This window comes from Dasypus novemcinctus, chromosome 3, assembly GCF_030445035.2.
Source record: "Dasypus novemcinctus isolate mDasNov1 chromosome 3, mDasNov1.1.hap2, whole genome shotgun sequence".
Taxonomy (NCBI): domain Eukaryota; kingdom Metazoa; phylum Chordata; class Mammalia; order Cingulata; family Dasypodidae; genus Dasypus; species Dasypus novemcinctus.
The window spans coordinates 140,876,253-140,901,345 of record NC_080675.1 but is presented as its reverse complement, the minus strand read 5'-3'; the positions used below and the strand labels follow the sequence as shown (position 1 = coordinate 140,901,345).

The following is a 25,093-nucleotide window of genomic DNA, read 5'->3' as shown; positions in this document are numbered from 1 at the left end:
CAGACAGAATGTCAGATCTCGGAGTCTCTTTACTCAGGGGTGGGGGCTGCGACTTGGTCCTGTCTCGGCATCTAAAGACCAGGAGTGGTACTTTGCTTGTTACTTTGCGCAGCACAGTGAAAGTAGATATACTCGGGGCATGCCAGCTTCCTAGAGGGCAGCTGTGTAGAAGGAAGTTTTGATCTCTTTTGGGATCTCGGTCCATGATCTGGATATTCTTTTTCTCCAGGCAGGTCTGAGATTGAACAAATCTTTTTTCCGAAGACATTTATTCGAATAGTTGTCTTTTTTTCTTTCTTTCTTTTTTCTTTCTTCTACTCAATGGAAAACCCCTGCATCGTGCTTTTCCTGCCAGGTGCTTTGCAAAGATTACAAAACAGGAAATTTAAAATGAGAGTGACAGTTTGAGCTGTAGTGATCCCGGAGCTGTAAAGCATCTTAAAGCCCGACTAGCAATCTTTTTATAATTCACTTTCTTGCACAGAGGCCAGATCAGCTTATAGAGTGCTGAGAATTTGCCTGAAGATAGTTTCATCTCCAGTGGTGAACTATGCACGATATACAGTACAGGGTTTATGTATATTTTAAGACATTGTAAACTACAATTATTGATACATCAAAGTGTGTTGTAGTTTTATATAGTTCCAGGGAACAAGCAATCTCTTCTACACCATGTGCCAGATTGCTTTAATTGTATAGCTTCATAAAATGTAAAATATTGTTATTTTTATTATAATGATAGAATTATTGTATCATTATAATTACTGACAAACCATGCAGCTATTTATGCTTTTCCCCCCATGTGCTCTCTCTGAATAGACAGAACTTTGTAATAGGATTCTAGACTGCCAGCTGATATGGGGCTTTTGCATTCAGAGAATGGGAGACTGAGTTCCTTTTAGGATTTTAGAGCTGGACCAGAGAGGTCATTGGGTCTAATCACCCCATTTTATAAAAAATGGAAAAACTGAGCCTCAGAGGACTTAGTGTTGTTCTCCAAGATCACACAGCTAGTTAGGGGTACAATAGGGATTAAAACAACATCTCCTGACTCCCAGACCACTGATCTTTTCAAAATTTGCTGCTACCTTGCCAAATAGTATTAATAGGTAAAATTAGTCTCGATAGCCATCAAATAGGTTTGTTTAGTGTGGCATTTCTAAGGATGTCCAGTTACAAAGACATTAAAGGTCTTAGTAAAGCCAGAAATAACAAGAATATCATTATTTTTCCTTTATCTACCTTTCTTTACTCTTAAGTTTGATAGTCACTTTAAGTTTCAAGTGATGTCAAACCATATTTTACATAAATTCAATAGGTTTAGATATATCATAATCCACACTTCTCTTGAGTTCTATGTATTTAGGGCCAAACTTAGAAACTGACATCTTTTTTTTTTTAAATTCACTGTGTGATGGTTAGGCTATTGTGTCAACTCGACCAGGTAATTGTGCCCAGTTGTTCGGTCAAGCAAGCCCTGGGCTAACTCAGACTTTAGTCACCATTGACTTTACTGCAGTGGTAGATCAAAGATAGCTGGTTATAATTATATCGATCAGGGAGATTGCCATCAGCAATGAGTGGCGCTTAACCCAATCATTTGAATATCTTAAAAGGGGAAGGGATTCCAGCATTGAGAGAGAGAATTTCCCGGCTCATCTTTGGACAGCCAACATCTCCCAGAACGCATCAAGAACCTTCACTGGACTTTCATTGCAGCCCCTGGTTGCGGGCTGCCTGTGGAACCTGGACTTGTGCATCCCCACGGCTGTGTGAGAGACTCTTAGAGAATCACTTACTATTGATAGATATCCCTTGTTGATTCTGTTTCTCTAGAGAACCCTGACTAATACACACTGTTTACAAGCTTATTTCTGAATTGCAAAGATTATTTCTCCTTCTTCATGTTCTTAGAATTTCCTGTATTCCCCCACTCAATCTTGGCTGCCACAACCAGACAGAAAGTGCAAGGACCATCTTTCTATTGCATCTGTAGTAGAAACCTCAGCAGCAGACATTAACTGCTCCAGGTCTGACAGAGATGTATCTGACAAATCTTGATGCCATTCAAACTTAGCTTATAAACTATACAGAATAAAAGGAATTTCATAGACTGCCCAAGTGCATACAGTTCAAATTTAGGAATTTATTTTAGGAAAATAATCAGAAATGTGCACAAAGATGTATGTGCAACAGGATGTTTATTTCAGCCTCACTCATAGTTACAAAATATCAACACAAACTAAAATTTTTGTTTTTGTTTTCTTCTTGGAAGAAACTGTAAAAATTTGTTGACAATGATTACCATTAGAAAGACAGACTTGCTGGATAGGAAGAAAATCTTTCATTTTTCATTCTGTATCCTTTCTATCTTACTCAAATTTTCTGTCCATATGATTGTATTCTTCTCTTTGCTTTGCTTCAGAAACATCGACAGATGTTTTCTAAGCAGGGAAAGTATGGACAATCTTTGGACTTTGGAGCTCTCTGTGTTAAAAAAAATGAAACAAATTATCTGAAAAATTAATGTCTAAAAAGAGGAGATTTTATAATATGTGTACCAGATAAATGTAATGCATTAGCTAAAAACATAACTTCAAAAGAATACCTACGGAAGAGGCCATGATTCAACCAATTGAGCTCCCGTTTACCATACGGAGGACCCAGGATCCATCTCTGGAACCTCCTGGTAAAAAAAGAAAAGAGACATCCCAGACCAGCTGGCGGGGAGATAGGCGCAGGCCCCCACTTGGCAGGGTGAAGCGACGTACCAAAAAAAAAAGACTATGACGCAACCAGATAGGGAAAAAAACACAAAAAACCTAATGGCATGGGAAAGTCTTCAGAAAATATAAAGTGAAAAAAAAAACCCACACAGGATTCCCATAAACCACTCCACCCATTCGGGAATCCTGTATTTTATGCATGATTATTTTGTAAACCCACAACTTCCCAAACAAAGGGGAAAAAACAAACAGACAGCTGGATTCCTGTATCTGTGCTTGCATTCAATCTATTTTGTTTTTTTGTTTGGCTGAATTATGTAAAGAAAACCAGCCTCAGATATACAGTTGAGAAGATAATGACCACAAAAAAAAAGTGCTTATAAAGAAATTGATACATATAAGCACTGTTTTATTATAAAAATATGGTATAACTGTGGAGAGAGAAAGAAAGTGAGAAAGAGAGAGAAAAGAGAGAGAAAAGACAGTAAGAGAAAGACAAAAAGGAAATATCTCAATGCTAACAGTGTTCATTTCTAGGAGGTGAGATTATGAGAGTATTTTCTTTTTATTTTGTGCTTTTCAATATTTTTCAGATTTTGTTGGTGAACATTTCTTAGTTGCTAGTGTCTCAACCATGGTCTCTTTTTTGTCTCTGCTTATGTGACCTCAGCATTAAATACCATCTATATATTAATTGCTGGCCTGGAGCTCTCCTGAATTTCACACTCATATCACCAACAGCCTCCTTGGAATTTCTACTTGGATATATTATTGGGCTTCTCAAAGTCAAAATATCTGGACTGGAGCACTTCATTCCACTCCTTCATCCCCCCACTGCAACCATCTTTTTTTTTTGAGATTTTATTCTATTTATTTATTTCTCCCCACCCCCTTGTTATTTTTCATTTGCTGTGTCTGTTCCCATTTGTTGTTTCTTTAGGAAGTACCAGGAGCCGAACCCTGAACCTCTGATGTGGGAGGGAGGTGTCTAATTGCTTGAGCCACATCCATTCCCTGCTTTGTTGTGTCTTTCATTCTGTTTTTCCTCCTCACGTCTTTTGTTGCATCAGCTTGCGGTCTTCTTCAGGAGACACCAGGCACCTCTGCTCCCTGCTTTGTTGTATCTCTCAATATGTTTTTCCTTCTTGTGTCTCTTGTGTCAGCTTGCCATGTCGTGCCTCTCTTTAGGAGGCACTCAGGATCCAAACCAGCTACTTCCCATGTGATAGGTGGGAGCCCAGTCACCTGAGCCACATCTGCCTCCCTGCAACCATATTGATTCCTCTCTTTCTGGCACCACCCACATCCAATCAGCTACAAAACCCAGAGCAGTCCTGTTCTGGGCCCTGGGCTTCAGAGGCTCCTCCTTGGCCCTTGTCTGGCCATACCCCTTCCCACATGGTGAGGGGTCTGCAAGGCCAAGTGGTCATACCCACCCAATTTATGAGCCCCCTTTCTGGACCCCTAATTTTGGGGGTCTGCATACACAAACCCCCAAAATTCCCTGCCAAAATAGTGCCTGGCTTGCTCCCCGGCCTGCACCTTCCTCTTTGCCTGGTCCATCCTCCTGAATATAGAGGAACACACTGCACCTAGGGGTGGCCATGGGCCCATTTTGAAGAATGTGTGAGTAGAGCAAGCAGGCTGGGTGTCCTCACTCCTGCTTAAAGAATGGGAAGGAGTTAGGGGTCAGAAGATCAGGGGGAACAGACAGAGAAAGGAGAGCTGTGGGTCAGCTCTCCCCATGTTTTAGCATGGCATTCCAATGAGTCTGAGACATCAAAATCCCAACCTGGATTTCCAGATGGTTATGATAGCATATTTTTCAAGATAGGAGAATACAATGTATTTTATTTAATGGACTGTATCTCAATCTCTGACCTTTACCAGTTCAGGCATTTGGTATTGGGCCTCTCTATCTCTTGCCTGGGCCCTGCAAACATTCACATGGGTCTGCCTTTAAGTTCTACTTCCCAAATATATCAAGAATCCTAATTAGCCCTCTACTGTCCCTCTGGCCTCCTGATAGTCCATTCTCCACACAACAGCCAGAGAATCATTAAAATACAAACACATTAAAATAAAATACTGCTTAAGGCCCCCTAATGGTTCCATCTCCACAATCCGTTCCAGCTCTGCCTCCCCCACACCTCACCTCACCCTGCTCTCTCCCATAGTCGTGGAGCTCCAGCCGCCAGGATCTTCTTGCCTTCTTTTGGGCACACCTGCTTGTTGGACTTCCTGTTTACTTAGCACAGAGCACTCCATTTCCCCCAGCCCTTTGCTTGGCTGGTTACTTCTTGCCATGAAGACTCCACTCAAATGTCATTTCCTCACCCTGTCTACCCTAGTCACTTTCTGTCACATTACCATTTTTATTTTCTTCCCTCATCTTCTTTGTTCATTTCTCTACTTATTTATTGTCTGATTCTCTGTTGGAAGATTCCTTGTCTGGTTCACCATTTTGTCACTGGCCCAGAGAACCATACTTGGCATATAAACAATCCATAAATATTTGTTGAATGAGAAAATATTCTCCTTCTCCTTCTGGCCAGATCCTCAAAAACAGTATCTTGAGGCACATAAGGTAAGCACTTTAATTCCTGCTGCACAGAAGATACTGGCAACCAGAAAAGTTCAGGTTACACTGCAAGTCAGTGGCGAGTATGACTAGAGGCAAGCTAGTGTCTCCCAACCCCTGGCTCTTTCCCTGATCATAAGCTTCCTCCCTGAGTGTTCACTGAAGCAACTAAACCATCAACTCCATGTATTTTTCTATGCTTTTCCTAAAAATATCTATAGATTTAGACTATTTTAGAGATGGAAAAATCCCTAGCGAGTTTCTAAAAAACTCCTTTGTAATGTGCTACAATGCCCTCCTATAAACAAGAAATAGTCTTAGGCCTTTGCTTAAAACTTTGTCACAGTTTTCCTGTCCTTTTGAGCAAAGAAAATATATATGGTTCCCTTTAGCATGAAAATATTTTGTTTTATTTCAAGTCATTTAGCCAGTTTGCAATGTTTTGGTGGTTTGAAACTGTATGTACCCAAGAAAAACATGATCTTAAAGTTAACCCATTCCTGTGGGTATGGACCCTTTGTAAATAGAATCCTTTGTTTTTCTTTCTTTCTTTTTAATTTTTTTTTTGGTTTCTATTTTTTTGTAGGATCTTTTGATGAGGCTACTTCAGTTAAGTGTGACCCACCTCATTCAGGATGGGTCTGAATCCTCTTACCAGACTCCTTTATAAATGGGATGAATACAGAGGGGAAGAAGAAGCCAGGGAAGCAAGAAGCTAAAATCAATGAAACCCAGAAGAAAAGGAAGAGATCAGCAGACGCTACCATGTGCCTTGTTATGTAACAAAGGGTCCAGGATGGCCATCAGCCTGTCTTCAAGGAGAGAGCATCTTCTTCCTGATGCCTTGATTTGGACATTTTCAGGTCCTCAAAACTGTAAGCTTGTAAGCTAATAAATTCCCATTGTTTATAGCCAACCCATTTCATTGTATCTGCTTTAAGCAATCTAGGAAACTAAAACAAATATGGAGATAAAAAGAAATATTCTCACCTATTTCCTGGAAGAGTGAAGATTGCTGGAGAGAACAAATATGAGATAAAATAATCAGCTAATTAGCATCATCTTTTTATTCCTCCCCTAACAATTGTGATAGGGGTTTTGTTTGTTTTTGTATTTTAGTTTATGTTTCTATCTTTTTGAAATATAAAAAAAAGTAGTAGTAATAATAATAATAACAAACTGATTACTCATTCAATTCCTGTAAGGTAACAGCTCCCAAATTCAGTGTTGTACGCACTTGGTAAATGGGAGTTCAATAAATTTAATTAAATTGATTTAAATACCATTGAGGGAATTTTCCTCTCTATTTTAGAAAATCTCTTATACTTTGCATCTTTTTTACAGCTTTATTGAGGTATAATTGGCATAAGATAAATGGCACATAATTGAAGTGTAAAATTTGAATAGTTTTGACATATGTGGAAAAACCATAACCACAATCAAGATTATTAACATATCATCATCCCCTTCAACTTCCTCTTCATGTCCTTTTATGAGAATGATGGCCACCTCATCCCGGGCAACCACTGATCTGCTTTCTGTCTCTATAATTTAGTTTGCATCCTCTAAAATTTTATATGAAATGAATTATATAGTATGTATGCTTTAATCTCTTTCCCCACCCCCCACTTTTTTCTTTTATTGGGAAGCAGACACAGGGCACACCACAGGGTGGGAAGCAGCCTGATGGCTCCTGGCCAGACCCATGTCAAGAGCAGGCAAGGTTAAGTCTACCAGACAGGAGTCTGGTTTCTCCACTGAACTACTTTAAGATCCATCCATGCTGTTGTGTGTATCAATAGTCCATTTATTGCTGAGTAGTATGTCATTTTTAATGGATATCCCACAATTTGTTTATCCATTGGGGTTGTTTCTGGTTTTATTGACTATAACAAACAAAGCTCCTTTGAACATCTATGTATAAGTCTTTGTATGAACATAAGTTTTCATTTGGCTTGAATAGAGGCTATGAAATTGGAATGATAAATGATTTTACCAACCATTGTGATTTGCTTGAACTTCCATTTTATCCAGGGCATTACAAAGAAGAAACAGAGGTTAACTGAAGCAGGATGACAAACCAATGATCCTTTGTGGTGCTGAGAAAGACCCCCGCCCCTGCCCGGGAGAAGAATTGTAACAAAGAAATCAGACTGTCACCAGCAAAGTCTGCTGATCTTCACCAGATGGCCACAATCTTACATGAACATCCTGCTTTCTAATGAACGATCTGGGCTCTTGTAGCTCATTCAGTTCATGTACTTACCTTAATTCATGTCTCCCTCATCCCTCCCCAACCCTGCACACCTTCCCTTTGTTTCAAGCAACCATTTAAGTTATTCCCCCAGTTCAACCCTTTGAGCAGAAACCCCTTTGGTACTGCTCCTGCATTAATGCAACTTTAGCTCAAGAAACTTGCTCTATACCCCTTTTTAAGTCTGTTTATTTTATTTTCAGCACAACAATACCCAGGAGTAAATAGCTGGGTCATACAGTGTCTGGTTAACTTTCAGAAAATTCTAAACTATCTTTCTAAGTATTTAAACCATTTTACATTCCCATAAGCAGCGCAGGAGAGTTCCAGCTGTTCCATCAGTGTTTTAAAATTTTAATCATTCTAATATCTAGTGGAAGTGTAGTGGTATCTCACTGTGATTTTAATTTGCATTTCTCTACTTTGGTATCAACCATCTTTTTACATACTTATTTGATAAGTGAATATTTTAATCTTTTGTCCATTTTGAATTGGGTTGTTTGTCTTATTGCACTGTAAGAGTTCTTTATATAGTCTAAATATAAGTCCTTTGTCAGAAATAAGTTTTTCAAATGTTTTCTCCCCACCTGTGGTTTGCCTTTTCATTTCCTTTCAAGAGCAAAAGTTTTCAGCTTTGTTGAAGTCCAATTTATTGACGTTTTCTCTCATAGTTCATGACTTTTGTGTCCTATCTAAGAAACGTTTGCTATTTAGTCGTCATCAGGGAAATCTTATATATTTTCAGTAATATCTCAAACTTTGGATCTTTAAAATATGTTCCTCATTTATGAAAACGTTTAGGGAAGAGCTCCCCAGCTCCATCACCTGGTGAGAATGCTCTTATGAAACATTTGAACATAAAATATTTTTAAATTATGAAGGTAAAAACACCTTAAAATGTTTTTTTCTAGTATTTTTCAGAATTGCAAAATACCTTAATATTGGGAAAACAGAAGAAATAATTAGAAAATGTGAGATCAAAGAGTGAGAAAACAGAACAAAAAGTTGAATGAAAAAAAGCAAGTCTAACCATTTTTTATAAGGTTCAGAAACAAGCAATTGTTTAGGCCTATACCTACATATTAAGACTATTTTTTCCCCATTTCTGGAAATATATGTTTACAAAAGAATCACAGGCACACACAAAAATATATGATATAGGCATTTCTCTGCAGCATTGTCTGTAATAGATAAAACTGTAAAGTTCTTAAATAGCTATCAATAGAGAACTGATTAAACAAACTACATGAAAATGTCTAGCGTAAGGCCTGGACTTAGTAGATACTTGATAGACAGCAATCAGAGATACAGTAATATTCATATTTAATAATAAACTAATATGTACTAAATACTTTTATGCATTTTTTCCTCACGAAACCCTGATGAGGGTTCCAGATGAAGAAACAGACTTAAAGAGATAAAAATAACTTACTCAAGCATCAATATCAATATCCTGGTTATGCTATTATACTCTAATTTTGCAGAATGTCATCACTGAGGGAAACTGAGCTATGTGTACAAGGATCTCTATTATTTCTTGCAGTTGCATGTGAATCTATAATTATCTCCAAAATTTCAATTTAAAAAAGCCTGCTCAGGGCTAGCAAGTAAAGGATGCAAACCCAGGGTTGCTGACTCCGGTTTTCATGCTCAATCACTGTCACTATGCAGAGAAGTTGGGGCCTCCTGAATAACAATTACACAGATGTTCACCAGGCGGTACCTCACGGGCGGTGCCATGACTGCCATCCTCCCAAAGTCACTGAGACTATTTTTTAAAAAATTATTGAAGTATATCACTCATACATAAACAATAAGTATATAGTAATAGTTGGGAACTTACAAAACAAATATATATAACATCATATAGGACATCATACTTCACCCTACCAATAATACCTTGCATTGTTATGAAACATTTCTAACTAATGATTAAAGAGCATCCTCAAACTATTACTACCAACCAAAGTATCTTACATTTGGTGTATTTTCCCCCCAACCCACCTTATTATTAATGTTATTATCTTTTAAAATATCATTTATATATGAATGTTTAAACATAAACAATAAGCATATAATAAAAATTGTGCATTTACAAAGAAAACATGCATAACATCATACAGGGGTCCTATACATCAACCCACTACCAACACCATGTCTTGTTGTGAGACATTTGTTACAAACGATGAAAGCATATCATCAAGGGAAACGGACTTTGGCCCAGTGGTTAGGGCGTCCGTCTACCATATGGGAGGTCCGCGGTTCAAACCCCGGGCCTCCTTGGCCTGTGTGGAGCTGGCCATGCGCAGCGCTGATGCGCTCAAGGAGTGCCGTGTCATGCAAGGGTGTCCCCCGCGTGGGGGAGCCCCACGCGCAAGGAGTGCGCCCGTAAGGAGAGCCGCCCAGCGTGAAAAGAAAGTGCAGCCTGCCCAGGAATGGCGCCGCCCACACTTCCCGTGCCGCTGACGACAACAGAAGGGGACAAAGAAACAAGACGCAGCAAATAGACACCAAGAACAGACAACCAGGGGAGGGGGGGAAATTAAATAAATAAATAAAATCTTTAAAAAAAAAAAAAAAAAAAAAAAGAAAGCATATCATCAAAATCTTACTACTAACTGTAGTCCTTATCTTACATTTGGTATATTTCCCCCTAGCCCAACCTATTATTATTTTTAAATATATTTTTATGACGGAAGTTGTAAACTTACAAAACAATCATGTACATGTGCAGAATTCCCATACAACACCCCTCTATCAATACACAACACTGTGGTAGAATATTTTTAACAGATTATGAAATAGTATCATCAGACTATTACCAGGTCCATAGCATACTGTAGCAGTTTGATATAGTTATGAATTCCAAAAATAGATATTGGATTATGTTTGTAATCTGGTCTGTACCTGGGTGTGATTGAGTTATAATTAGGGTTTTGATTGGGCCACATCATTAGGGCACAGATAAAAGGCATGACAAAGGATAGAGTTGAAGCTTTTGATGGAAGGGTTCCTAATGTTGGAGTTTGATGCTGAAGTCTTAAGCTGGAGCCCTGGGGAAAGAGACAGAGCTGTTTGCCTGATAGTCTACAGCTGACCTTGTGGAAAAAAGAGAGGAGCTGAGCCCAGAGGAACCCAGGAAGTCTGAACCCTCACAGACGTCGGCAGCCATCTGCTCCAACATGTGAAAATAGACTGGTGAGGGAAGTAACTTATGTTTTATGACCTGGTATCTGTAAGCTCCTACCCCATATACACCCTTTATAAAAACCAACCCATTTCTGTTATTTGCATCAGCACCCCTTTGGCTGACTAATACACATACATTTGGCACATTTTTTCTGTACTTCCCCATTATCAACACAATTCATCTTTGGCATAGATGCATGAATATTACATTATTACTGTTAACCACAGTCCATAGGTCACTCCAGTTGTATTTTGCCCATGCTTCTCCACATTCCTACCACCCTTTAATAGTAATATACATCTGCTCTAGCTCACAAAGGACACTCTTGCGTCTGTAACATCAACCACAATTCTCATCTGTGTTTACTGTGTTATTCAGTCCCTAGATTATTCCTAGCTTCCTTTCTCTTGGCATCTACATCCCTAGACCACACTTTTCAGCCACATTTAGAATTATAAACCAGCTGTTACTATACTGTGTTACCATCAATTCTATACATTTCCATACTTTTACAATAAAGTTAATTAAAACTCCTACATACATTAAACATCAGTAGTCCCTCTCAGTCCTCCTCTTATCTCCTTTAAGAATCCACTACCTACCACCAGGTTTTTTTTTCTTATTTCTTCCCCTCTCCCCCTCCAATGTCTGCTTTCCGTGTCCATTCACTTTATGTTCTTCTGTATCTGTTGTATTTTCATTAAGCAGCTCTGGGAACCCATCCTGGGACCTTCCGGAGAGGGAGAGAGGTGATCATTTTCTTGCTTCACCTCAGCTTCCTAGTTCACTGCATCTTGTATTGTTGCATCATCTTGCTGCATCAGCTCTCCATGTGGGCGGCACCACTCCTGGGTGGTCTGCTCTCCTGTTGCAGGGCTGCACTCCTTATACGGGGGCCACCCCTTGCACAGGGGGCACTCCTGTGCAGGGCAACACTCCTTGCACGCAGCAGCACTCCACATGGGCCAGTTTGTCACATGGGGCAGGAGGCTCTGGGTATCGAACCCTGGACCTCCTATATGGTAGGCGGAAGCTCTATCCATTGAGACATAGCCGCTTCCCAACAACCTGGTCTTGAAGATATTTTCCTACATTTTCTTATAGAAGCTTTATGGTTCTTGCTTTATATTTAGGGTTTTGATCCATTTTGAGTTAATTTTCATATAAGGTATGAGATGGGGTCCCCTTTCCTTCTTTTGGCTATGGATATCTAGTTCTCTTGGCACCATTTGTTGAATGGACTGTTCTGCCCCAGCTGGGAGGGTTTGACAGGCTTGTCAAAAATCACTTGACCATAGATGTGAGGGTTTGTTTCTGAACCATCTATTTGGTTCCATTGGTCTATGTGTCTGTCTTTATGCCAATATCATGCTCTTTTTACCATTTTAACTAGGTAATATGATTTAAAGTCCAGAAGTGAGAGTCTTCCAACTTCACTTTTCCTTTTTAAGATGTTTCTGGATATTCAGGACCACTTACCTTTCCAAATAAATTTGATAATCATGTTTTCCAATTATTTAAAAAATGCTTGTGGAATCTTTATTGGGATTGCATTGAATCTGTATATCAATGCGGGTAGAATTGACATCTTAATGATATTTAGTTTTCCAATCCATGACTATGGCATGTTCTTCCAATTAGTTAGGTCTTTTAAAATTTCTTTTAACAATGAGTTGTAGTTTTCTGAATATAAGTGTTTTACATCATTGGTTAAGTTTATTCCTAAATATTTTATTCTTTCAGTTGCTATTGTAAATGGAATTTTTTCCCCTGGCTTCCTCCTCAGATTGCACATTACTAGTGCCTTTTAAAGTCTATTTAATCTAATATAAGTATAACTACTCTGGGTTTTTTTTTTTTTTTTTTGCTTGTTTGTTTGTTTGTTACTGCATGCATGGAATATCTTTATCCAGCCTTTCCCTTTCAATCTATTGGTATCCTTGGGTCTAAGGTGAATCTCTTGGAAATAGCATATTGGCGGCTCATATTTTCTTATCCATTCTGCCATGTCTTTTGATTGGGGAGTTTAATCCAATAACATTCAATGTTATTACTGTAAAGGCAGTTCTTATTTCACCCATTTTGACCTTTGGGTTTTATATATCATATTTTATTTTCACCACTCTTTTGATACTTTCAGTTACTTTTACTGAAATAATCTTCATTTCTAGACTCTCTTCCAAACTCTCTTGCCTGTGTTTTCTTTTCTATAGCACACCCTTTAGTCTTTCCTGCAAGCCAGTCTCTTTGTTGTAAGCTCTCTCAGTTTCTGTCTATCTGTGAATATTCTAAACTCACCCTCATTTTTGAAAGACAATCTTTCTGGATATAAGATTCTTGGCTGGAAGTTTTTTCCTTGCCGTATCTTAAATATATCATACCACTGTCTTCTTGCCTCCATATTTTTTAATGAAAAATCAGCACTTAATCTTATTGGGGATCCCGTATATGTTATGCATTGCTTTTCTCTTGATGTTCTCAGAATTCTCTCTTTATCTTTGGTACTTGACATTTTGATTAGCATGTGTCTTGGTGTTGGTCTATTTGGATTTTTCCAGATGAGGGTATATTGTGCTTCTTGGACATGGATATTCATGTCCTTCAATAGGGTTGAAAAATTTCTACCATTATTTCTTTAAATATTTCTTCTTCCCCTTTTCCCTTCTCTTCTTCTTCTGGACACCCATGACATGTATGTTTGCATGTCTCTTGCTGTCGTTTAATCCCTGAGACCTTGTTCAATTTTTTTCTATTCTTTTCTTCATCTCTTTTGTATGTTCACTTTCAGAGGCCATTTCTTCAAGCTCACCAATCCTTTCTTCTGCCTCCTCAAATCTATTATGATTCCAGTGTATTTTTAATTTCATTGATTGCCTCTTTTATTCCTGTAAGACCTGCTCTTTTTCTGGGTATGCTTTCAAATTTTCTTTGTGCTCATCCATCCAATGTCTTTTTAATATCCTTAATCTCTTTAGTCATCTCATTAAATTTATTAAGGAGATTTATTTGAACAGCTATGATTAGTTGTCTCAACTCCTTTATGTCATTTGGAGGCTTATCTTGTTCTTTTAACTGGGCCACATCTTCCTGTTTCTTGATGTGGATTATAATTTTTTGTTAGTGTCTTGTCATGTGACTTACTAGATGTATTTATTCTGGGTGCAGTTTCTCCCTTTAGTTTAGGACTTTCTTGCTCTTTCTCCCTTGTGGGTTGTGTAGTAGAAGCCAAGGATGTAGTTGGTGTTGTATGCTGTGGAGGTTCAAGCTGCCTGCATTGCCCAAGGGACCAATGAAGCTTCTCCAACTTTCTCCTTGAAGCTTCATGCCCTTTTCCCCCTTGCCTGGGGCAGGGATGGAGCTGCAGGTGTGGGCAGCAATCTATGCAGTGCAGGTCCAAAATTACTGCAATTGCCCCAGTAGACTTCTGCCTATTCAGTCTGTGCCCACCAAATGTACCTGCAGTTACCCGGAGAGGCTGGTCCAGGCCCTGGCATAGGTGGGGCTGAAGCCTAGGGTAGGGCTGCCTAGGCTGGGTGAAAGAAGCTGGTCCCTACAGTCACTGTGATTTTCAGGCAACCAGCTTCCCTTTAAGCTGGGGACAGAGTCAAAATGGCAGCTATTGACCTCTTTCCGACTTGGACAGGTTCAAACTTTAGCAGTTCTTAGGGTTATACTTTAGCCAGCAGAATTTACTAATCAGTAGCTGAAGTTGGTAGTCAATCATCTCTCCCTCCTGTTTTTGGGAAATGGCACTTCCAACTTCAGCCACTGAATAGTTCTTTAGGTGGCTTACACTGCCAGAGTAGGATGATCACCAGCCTCCATGGCAAGGATGTCGCAGGTGACCCCAGCCTCCTCCCTGCCAGAGGTGGGGCTGGGGCTTAGCCTAGAGCTGCAATCTTCTCTGGATGGAAAGAAGCTGGTCCCTACCAGCACTGTGATTTTCAGTACACCCTGCTTCCCCTTTTGCCAGGGGCAAAGTTAAAATGGAGGCTACTGGCCTCTTTCTGACCCTGACAGGTTCAAACTTTAGCTATTTTTAGGATTATACTTTAGCCCACTGAATTCATTAATCACCAGCTGAAGGTGGTGTCCAACTGTATCTTCCACCCCTGTTTTTGGGAAGTGGAGCTTCCAATTCCAGGCAGGGAATAGCTCCTGAGGTGGATTGTGCTGCCAGTGGAGGATGGGCACTGGCCTGTGTGGTGTGGAGGGCTCTACTCACAAATCTCTGCAGATGGGCAGTCTCCTCCTTCCATTCTTTCAAGGATGTGACAGGATGTTCTTCTGGTTTTCTGGATCCCCCAAACAGGTGCTTTAGATAGCTCTGGGTGATTACTAAATGCCCTGTAGCATGAGCTGACTTTAGGAGTTCCTTACTCTGCCACCATCTTGCTGGTTGTACTCCCCACTAAGACTATTTTTAAAAAGAAGGGAATGATAAATTCAAAATTCAGGATAGTGGTGGTCTCAGGAGGATGGCGAATATAGGGGAAGGCAGACGGTACAAACACAGAGGTAAATGCAAGATATTGGCTAGTTCTCAAGTTGGATGGCATGTACACAAGTATCTATTACATTATTATATGTTTTAAAACATTCATAAATCTTACAAATATTATTTGATACATACCAAATATTATGTAAAAATATTTTAAAACTTTGGGGGAATATGAAAAAAGAATTTTTTCTCTGTTCAATCTAGCTATCTCAACTTTCTCATTTTTCCCAACACCACCATCAGAATTAATTAGGTCAGTCTCCTTATTAAAGCTTATTTAAAGCCTCCTTTACGCTTCTGTTATTTCCCTGATCGTCAAGCACCTTTGCATCCATCTAGCTAAATCCTAACTAATTACAAGATTTGGCTCCTATTCCAGGTATTTCCAAAGTCTTCCCTGACTATCCCAGCTTGTTTTTCTTTTCCTGGACAGCTGTCTAGCATTTTCAACTTGTGGGTTTCAAGCAAATCAGCATTTAATTATACATAGTCTTATATGGTTTATAATCCGGCAATGAATGTTACAGTTTTCAGTTGTGAATTAACAGAACTCAATCTCATTAATAATTTAAAAAGAAAATAAATTTTTTGAAGAATACAGATGGCTCCTAGAATATCTTAGTGAGCAGAAATGAGGCTTGGCAGCTATACAGATTAAAGTTGAAATTATGCTGTTCTGCTTCAGTGGAAACTCTATTGGTTTCACCACAGGGACTCTCGACCCTGACATATAGACTCCAGCACCTCTAGCCTGGCTACTCTTGGAAGTGGTTATCTTTCAGCCAGGATGGATTCCAAGCTGTGCCTCCAACTTCACATCACTTGCCTATGACCTGAAATGTCATTCAGGTATGAAAATTGGGTACACGGTTTACATCTAGTCACAAGGGACAGAGGGAAGGTAAGTTTTTCACTTTTATCCTAAGGAGAGATGAACTCAATGTAGGGGAGTCCCTCAAAATAGAAAGGTATTCAAAGATTATATCTTTGCTATCTTACCAATTTGATTGTAAGCTTATTCAGAACAAGGACCTTCGTTTATTACTTGCATTATAAACACCTGTTGATTTATTAGTCTAGTCTTCAGCATCCTCCAATAGAACAGCGCCTTTGGTCTCATCTAATACATACCTTTGGTATTATAAAAGAGCAATCGTGGTCATGCTTTTAGTTATTATTAGAGCTGATATTCTGGTTTGAGGATAGATTCTAGGAAAGATTCCCAAAAATATAAGACGGTTACAGTTATGTAATAATCTTTGTGTTGAGAATTTCTCATGTTAATTATTGTGAAAGTGCTTTTTTAATATTTTTGGAAACACTCCAAAATTTTAAGTTTTCAAAAGTAATATGTAAGTTAAATTTTTTTTCTATTTTGCTATTTGTGGCAGTGTATGCTGGTTGTCTTCCACAATTTCTTCTCTCCTACTTCCACAGTAATTGAAATCGTGAATTTTAACTAGGCACTTGGCCACTACATTCCCAGCCAGATGTGGACATGTGATTATATTCTGGATAACGGGAAGTAACCAGAGCTATTGTAAACAACTTCTGGGAAATATTCTTAAAATGTGGAGTCATGCCTTTTTCTCTCCTTCTTCCTTCCTGCTGATTAGAATGATTCTGGAGTTCTAGAAGCCATCTTGGACCATGAGGTGGACTTGAGAAAAGAACACACGCTGGTAAAGCAAGAAGACAGAATATTAGATTTCTGAACCACAGAGCACCATACCAACCCTGCACTTAACCACTTCTAGACTTCATGTACCTGAGAGGCAAATAAATCTTTATCTTATTTAGCATTATTTTAGTTGATTTTCATTCTTTCTGTTACTTGCTGTTGAAGCTAATCCTAAGAAAGTCAATCCTCATAAACCCTTACATGGTCCCACACACACTTACTTAATAAAGCTTTAAAATTTTCTGAAAGGATCAGTCTAATAGTTATAAGAATAATAACTGTCATTTATTTAAGTATCATTTAAGCCTCCTAACAATCCAATGAAGTAGGTATTACTATTGATAATAGAAAACTGAATCACAGCCAAAGGTCACTGAGTAATAAATAGTAGAGCTGCAATTCGTCAGAGCTTCCCATTCTGTTTTTGTTTTTGTGGGGGTGGGGGCTGGGGGTGTGATATAACTTTTCAATTTCTCGAAGTGCTTTTACATTTACTTGTTTAGATATTACAAAGTGGAGAACATAGTCTATATCTGATTAATTAAAAGAATGCCTCTTGCCTCAGTTATTTGGACTATTCAATGTGGCATATTTCAAGTTCAAATAAATGTTAATTTTAAAAATTGCTTAATATTGTTCATTGCTTGTATCCTGTACTATGTTGCATATACAGAAATAAAATATCAAAATTAGGGAAAATGTGGAACATATACATATTTGCATACATAATTTTAGGCAGAGTTGGTAATTTACTCTATCTTTATAATTTTTACAATTTGATCCATTCTTAATTTTTTTTTTTAGAATCCAAGTGGACTTTATTTGACACAGAATACAATATGGCTACATGAATAGCAAACTGAAAAGACAAAGCAGAGAAGAAACGGTTCTACCTAATTTGTAAGTAACAGGAGGGCAAGTCATTCAATAAATAACAAAACAGTTGAGTTTGCTGGAAGAATTTTCTTTTTCTAGTGCTCATACTTTTGAAATTTCCATTCTCTGTTGTCCAACGGACACACCTGCCGCGTTTTGAGCCAGAGAGAAATGTACTGGAAATGAAAAGCAGGATTACAGACCCCCCATGCCACAGTGAGCACTCCTTGGAAGTAGCTGAAGCCCGGTGAGCTTGACACTATGCAAAGATCCATAATGTGGTTTCTGCAGATGGCACAGTTATCAGCCACACTATCCAGGGTCCAGAGAGCGACTGTATTCTACTTTTTCTCTTCAAAGCTTCTTGCTCTCCTGCTGTTAGTGCCGCCTGGGATATCTGCATCCACCGCAGCTGCCATTTTGGAAACACCGGTCTGTCCTATTCTTTGTAAATTTTAATTAACTGCCTCAAGCTACATAAAAGTAGAGAGATTTGTCAAATCATAAGGATGCTCAGTATTTGCTGAAGATAACATTTTAAAAATTTAGTTTTTAAATAGTTAACACATTTACATGTTCAAAAAATGAAGTCTCATCCCACCCCATCCCCATATAACCAGTTCCCACCTGTTATGTATTTACTTTTTCTCGTGTTTTGCATGTTTGTTTGTATTTTTATATACATTTGTGTATATATAAGCAAATGAGAATACATTTGGGTTCACTTTAACAGAAAAGGTAGCATAATTTTGACCTTCTTCGTGTCTACACTCCTAGTCCCTCTTTTTTACTTTTCTCAGCTCCCTACTCAATAAACAAATAATAAAACTCTTATTATGTTGAACGCATTCTGAGATTAACTCAGAAGAATCGGTAGTTTCTCATCAAATACAGTCTGCCTTTTATCTTTCCTACCCTATCCACAATTCAACTTTCTCAAAAAACCGATACCTATTCCAGAGCCTAATTTACCTAGCCTAGAGCGAAGCAAAAACGAACTTTATGCAAACAAAGAGGCTTTAATTTCGGTACGAAATTCTTGAGGGCGGAGCCCTGGGGGGTGGGGCGAGTCCTGACGGGCGGGACCCCAGAGAAGCCGGACCAGCCAGGACGAGGGCCCTGAGGGAGGCGGGAGGCCGAGGGTCCCTTCCGGTGAGCGCAGATGCGGCCCACAGCCGTTTGGGCGCCAAACTCAGAGGGCTCTTCTCGTGGCAGGAAGCTCTTGAATCTCGCGAGAGGCGCGGTTTGCTACCTCGGGAAAGCGCCCGGCTGTGGTGGCTGCAGTCTGAGTAAGGTGAGATCCGGCGGGCTGGCGAGTTAGGTTTCTGAGGGAAAAGGCCGCTCAGGGAGCCAGGCGGAGGAGCGGGAGAGCTGGGGGAGTCGCAGGGCGGGGTGAGGAGGCTGGAGAATCCGACTGTGGCGGTTTGAGCGGGACTGGAGAGGCGACTTGACCCGCCTCTTGCTGTGGGGCTAGGACGCAGTTGGGGACGAGGGCGGATTCCTGTTTATTTCTGGTTTATTTCAGGATGCTCAGCCTTTTAGCAGTAGGGCACATGTTTTTGGTACATCTTTGTATCCCTAGTTTCTGTGCAAAGCCTTGCTGAACGTAGAAGGAATCCTGTGAACGTTGGATGAATGAATTTTAAGTGAGAGAACGGACCGAAGCGAGGATGGGAGGAGAGAAGATTGGAGAAGAGGGCAGGGATGGGAGGTGTTGGTGATTTTTGGTCTGGTAGCAAAGGGAACTTCGAGGCACCCTGTTAGGACTTCCATTGCAGCAAGGGGCTTCTATTTCCATATTGGACACGTGAAGTAGAAAGGTTGAGAATGAATTGTGGTTTGGACACTGGATTTCTTTTGTTGCCTTCATTCCTCTGGGAGTTTGAGGTCTAGACGATTTCATCAATGTCTAAAAGTAGATAATATGCTTCGTCAAGAAGTGAAAGATACAGATACCTCACTACAAATTTTAAGGGAAAAATCATTTTAGTGACAAAACCCATCCCATGCTTCAGTTCCTTACTATGTGATCTTGCTACACTTTACGTAGTTTGTGCTCTGTCATCAAATTCAAGCTGTCTTCGAGCCTCAGAGATATGAACCGCCACTTCATAGAGGGCTTTACTAGAATGGGGCTAAATAGTAATTCTGTAGATGGGAAGCTATTTTTAGATTGTGACCTCTGGCCGCCTTTCCAACTTGAAAAATCTGGTTCATCATCAGGAATTGATACTTGGTTTTGTTTTTATGAATTTGTGGCCATAGAAATTTAGAATTGGAGGGACTGTAGGGCTTGTTTAGCTCCAGTGGTTTTATAGTTTTGGGGAAACTTTGGGATTATTTTCTTTGATTCCTTCATTCAACAAATATTTATTAGCACCTGTTGTGTACCAGTGATGGAGCACTTACAGACCTACTTGGTCTGTGCCCTTTTAGAGATACAGTCTAGCATGGGAGACAAATGTGCATCAGGTAATTACACAAATAAAACTTAATATTGAAACTGGATGAGTGCTCTGGGAAAGAGGTATTTGAATGATTGTAGGAGGATTTAATTTAGGAAAATTGGGATAGACTCTTTTGAAGACGTTGCAGTCTTGACCTGAGATCTGAAGATTAGGAGTCAGGGGGAAGAGCATTCAGGACAGGAAATAACATTTGCAAAGATTTAGTGGACTGAGAAATATGACTCTTTCAAGGAACTATAAGAAAGTCAACATGGACAGAGGAAAAAAGAACATGGAGAGTGGTATAAAGTGAGGCTAAAGAGGTAAGAAGGGGGCCAGACCGTGCAGAAGTTTTATCTTTATCCTAAAAGTAGTGGGGAGCCATTGAAATATTTAAGCCTTTTGGTAATATGATCAGATATACATTTCTAAAGGTTTAGCCTAGCTGAAATATGGAGGCAGAAGTAGATGTGAGTAATGGATGAATCCCAGGAAGAAATGGTGGGAAGTGGTGGTGGAGATGGGGAGAAATGAATAGATTTAAAGCATATTTAAAATGGAGAGTGTATGTGGACTGGGAAGAAGTGTCAAGGACTCCTCTAAGTTTCTGCTTGGGTAGATGTCATTCATTCACTGAGTGAGAAAGTTCAGCAGTTCAATTTTGTACACAAGGAAGTATAGTTACCTAAGAGACATTGAAGGGTTGTAATGTAATCTGGAGCTCAGAAATGAGGAAGGTTGGAGATAAAAATTGGTGAGCCATCCATAAAATAATTGATTATTAAAGCCATATGTATAAATGACCAAAGAGGGCCTACGTTCAAGTCTTGGACATTTAAAGGCCAGGTTAGAGGAAGATGAGCTTACAAAAGAGATCCAGGAAGAATGTCCAGAAAGGGAGGAAAACCAAGTAAGTATTATATGTCAGAAGTCAAGAAAAACATTTTTCAAGAAAAGGGACTTGTTAAAAGTTGCTGAGAGGTCAAGTAAAAAGGTACTGAAAAACATCCTTTTGAGCTACCAACCTGAAAACTATTTCCCTTCCTTCAAAGGAAACATTACCTAAAAGACCAATATATGGTCTTTTTAAAAAGCTGGTCTGGTTGTAGTGGGGGTGAGGTACCTCTTGCCCTGCCTATTTCATACCCATTTGGATCACAGTTTGAAATCCTCTGAAAAGTTAAAAATAATCATGTTGTTATAGGTGAAACTCAACAGTTGAGGTAAAAAGATTTGCACAAATTGGATTGATTTAGTGGTAGGGCCTAACATTAGAACTCAGTTATTTTGGCTTCTGTTAGATTCTTTCTCCATAATTATTATCTTCTCTACTTTTTCCCATGATTTTTAGTTTGATATATGGTTTAACTGCTTGAAACACATGAATTTTGCTGCAGATGGAACTTGACTGTGTAATACGAAGACTATTTGGATGACTAAAAAAATATTCTTATGTTTTTCTTCCCCCTCAAGAACAAGATGGTGGAACCACAGGAGAACAGCTTGATTGACCTGCAAGATTATGAACATGTAGAAGATGAAACTTTTCCTCCTTTTCCACCTCCAGCCTCTCCAGAGAGAGAAGATGGTGAAGGTGCTGAACCTGATGATGGTCTGTATAGGGAGTTTCAGAAATGTATCCCTGTTCAGTTATGTATCTATCAACTTAGAAAATGAGGCTTACATTGTTTAAGTAATATTAAATCTTGTTAAATTTTGTCAGAGTCAGGGAGGGGAGCACCTGTTCCTGTACCTCCAAAAAGAACTGTTAAAAGGAATATACCCAAATTGGATGCTCAGAGGTACATTTACTATTTCCTTACAGATTTGTATAGCTTTTCCTCATAGCCAGTTTTTGGTATTTTTATTTGTTTGTTTGGGTCAGGGTGGTTTGGAGATAGAGGTTTCTAAAGACTTTCTTTCAGTTTAGCAGCAGATATTTTTCTTGTGGTCTTGGTTTGGGCTTGATGTCTCCAGAAAACTTGAAATTCAAAACATATGTTTATTCACAGATTAATTTCAGAGAGAGGGCTTCCAGCCTTAAGGCATGTGTTTGATAAAGCAAAATTCAAAGGTAGGGGTCATGAGGTAAGAAATGTTTGATTTTTATTTTAGACCTTCATTCATAAATACTGATAAAACTGTGGACTTATTATGTTCTTGGGAATCTCAGAATCCTTCATAGATAGTATTATTTATCATCATCTCTCTTGAGAAACGGTGAGGTGGAAAGAGCTCTGTTTGAAGAGGCAAAGAGTTTGTCTGTGGGTCTCGTTTTTGCTACCGTATAAACTGTGGCGTAGGGAAAAATCGCAACTGAAACTCTAAGCCTGAGTTTGTACTTTATATTTTAGAGGAATAAAATTTATTTCGTCTACTTCAGAGTTATTTTAAGCTTTATGAAGGTAAGTACTCTGCCTGTGTTGAGCATGTATGTGTCCCCAAGTTCTGGCATTACTTGGTTCATACTTAGGTATCGGTAAAGTTTTTTTGAAAAATGAAGACATTTAAGAACTGCCACTGTACAAATGTACATTTTAAAATTCTTTTATCTTTGAATCATGTCAGAGTATAGATATAATTTTTTGCAGATGATACCTTTATAGAACTTTGCAGTTTATGAAGTGTTTTCAGATATTCTCCTTTTCTTTTCAACCTGTGAGGAAAGTGAGTTTTAGAGTTTTAAGTATCCAATGCTAGCTAAGGGCAGAGCCTAGACTTTCCATTCCATAGCTCAACTAGAATAATGCTAAAATAACAGTATCATTTAGGTGTGGTGTGCAGGATAATTTGGAAGAAGGAAGAAGGTGGAGACAGATAGCATCTCAGAGCTGTTGTACTACCACTGGGATGAGGTGATAGTATCCTGGTTAGGGTAAAAGTTGAGAGATGAACAATATATAGGACACATAGGTATTAGATATAGGGAGGTGAAAAAGGAGTCAAAAATAATCCCAAGATTTCAAACCTAGGAGGCTAAAAAATCGTATTAGAAAGAGAGAATATAAGCCAATATCCTGTTTTGCCACAAAACTAAACATAAATTAGGGTTATTATTATTATTTCTTTTTTAATTTTTATTTTCATGAGGTCCCGCTTTCATGGTTTGTATCTGTACTGAAAATCAGGATCAAGTGAGCTTTTGCCCTTCTGCTCCACGGGAGGTTTCTGTCCTCCCTGAATTCACCTTAGAGGATTATTTTTAAAAACATATACAACTCAGTTAATACATTCCCCATATTGAAAATTTCAGGTAGTACTAGAGAATTGGGGCTTTGAATTTATTAAGTCTTGGTCATGCTCATAGTAAGTTCTTTATTTAATAAACAAAGCCTTATTTTGAAGAATGTGCATTTTGGACTCTTTAGTGGTGAGGGTAGGCTCTGAGAGAGTTTACTCTTAGCTAGTCTTCTGTACTTTGCCCATGAAAATTCTGAATGCTTTCTCACATTGTTGAATCCTTACTGTTTCTTCTCTATGTATAATTTGGGATTTCCCAGTGTATTTAGTTATTTCTTTTGTGTCCCTTGGGCCCAACATGACATCGTAAGGTGGCTGACCAACTGCCTCCAACAAATGGAAATTTTCTTAGGTGATTAAATTTTTTAAAAGACTTGTGCCTTTATTATTCAAAGGGGAGAATGAGAACGAGAAGACCTTGCTCTCTATTACACATTTAGTCATTGGTAGACTTGATTGTCTTGACCATTGGCTTCTAGACAAGTACAACAACAATAATAGTCAACATTTTAGGGTTTACTTTGTATTGGGCACTTTACTTAGATTATTTAATTTTCACAACAACCTTACAAGGTATGTATGCTGTTATTCCCACTTTATACATGAGGAAATAGGCACAGAAAAGGCAAAGTGATTTATTCAAAGTCATGTGCTAATTAAGTGGCAGAATTGGCATTTGAATCTATAATTTTATCCAGAGCCTGTGCTTTTAACTCCTCTCCTATCCTGTTTTAAAGTCCTATTCAGTAAAGAGTGAAATATTATACAATAAAGCCAGGAATTTAACTATAACATTTTTTGTTTAATAGGTTTACCATACTTTGTTTTTCATTTTCATTTTAAAAAATTGTAATGTTAATTGAAATTTCAAATATAGAAAGGTATTGTGGTCTGAGAATGTTTAAACTGTTCTTGCTAGTCTTTGGTACTTTGCCCTTGAGATTTCTGAATATATTTCAGTGTTGAATTTTCAATGCTTTCTTCTCTGTATATGATTTAGGGACCTGTCACTATGTTTAGCAATTCCTGAAAGGTACCTTGACAAATTTTATTTAAGCTTATTTTTGGATTTTACTTTTCAGTTCTGAAAAGATGTGTCATTATCTTTTTACTTTCATTAAATTTTCATACTAGATTTCCCCCCCCAATTTAAAAAAATCTATATCCAGTACTCTTTTTAGACTTCAGTCCTTTAGGCCCTTACTAAATATTTTTCTTCTTAAAGTTGCTTTTAAAAGTTTTTCAACTCTGTAAATATAAAAATGACACCAGTGACTTTGTAGTACTTTTCAATTCTAAAATCTGCTGACAGGGACAGTTGTGGGAATGAATCTTCTATTTAGCATTTTTATTTTTATGTGCCAGGCTGAAGACTTAAAGACGCTGATCAGACACATGGAGCATTGGGCACATAGACTATTCCCTAAACTGCAATTTGAGGATTTTATTAACAGAGTTGAATACCTGGGAAATAAAAAGGAGGTTCAGGTAAGATTTTTATGAGTGTCATTCACAATGCTAAAAAAGTACAAGGATAGATTTAGTTGAAGTTTAAAAAGAGTGGTGTTTTAACAGTTATTAAACTTTTAAGTACAAT

The 25,093-nt window shown here is 38.5% G+C and overlaps 1 protein-coding gene and 1 non-coding gene across 4 annotated transcripts in view; one reads left to right on the top strand and one right to left on the bottom strand.

Annotated features, from left to right (window-relative positions):
- Positions 1 to 1,918: 1,918 nt before the first annotated feature.
- Positions 1,919 to 2,047, bottom strand: LOC111762885 (small nucleolar RNA SNORA31). The gene has a single exon (XR_002795888.1). It is a non-coding gene; the product is annotated as a small nucleolar RNA SNORA31 (small nucleolar RNA).
- A 16,867-nt stretch (positions 2,048 to 18,914) lies between these two features.
- TIPIN (TIMELESS interacting protein) overlaps positions 18,915 to 25,093 on the top strand; it is a 36,470-nt gene continuing 30,291 nt past the window's right edge. Inside the window, exons 1-6 of one of the 3 annotated variants that reach the window (XM_071214253.1) lie at positions 19,070 to 19,103; positions 20,509 to 20,579; positions 21,730 to 21,868; positions 21,980 to 22,058; positions 22,269 to 22,344; positions 24,862 to 24,984. In XM_071214253.1, the coding sequence (XP_071070354.1) occupies positions 21,736 to 21,868; positions 21,980 to 22,058; positions 22,269 to 22,344; positions 24,862 to 24,984 (411 nt within the window). In that variant the 5' untranslated portion in view covers positions 19,070 to 19,103; positions 20,509 to 20,579; positions 21,730 to 21,735. Of the gene's footprint in view, positions 19,104 to 20,508; positions 20,580 to 21,040; positions 21,167 to 21,729; positions 21,869 to 21,979; positions 22,059 to 22,268; positions 22,345 to 24,861; positions 24,985 to 25,093 lie in introns of those variants that run through there. The other 2 variants (XM_004484940.5, XM_058294380.1) reach the window with 2 other exon arrangements.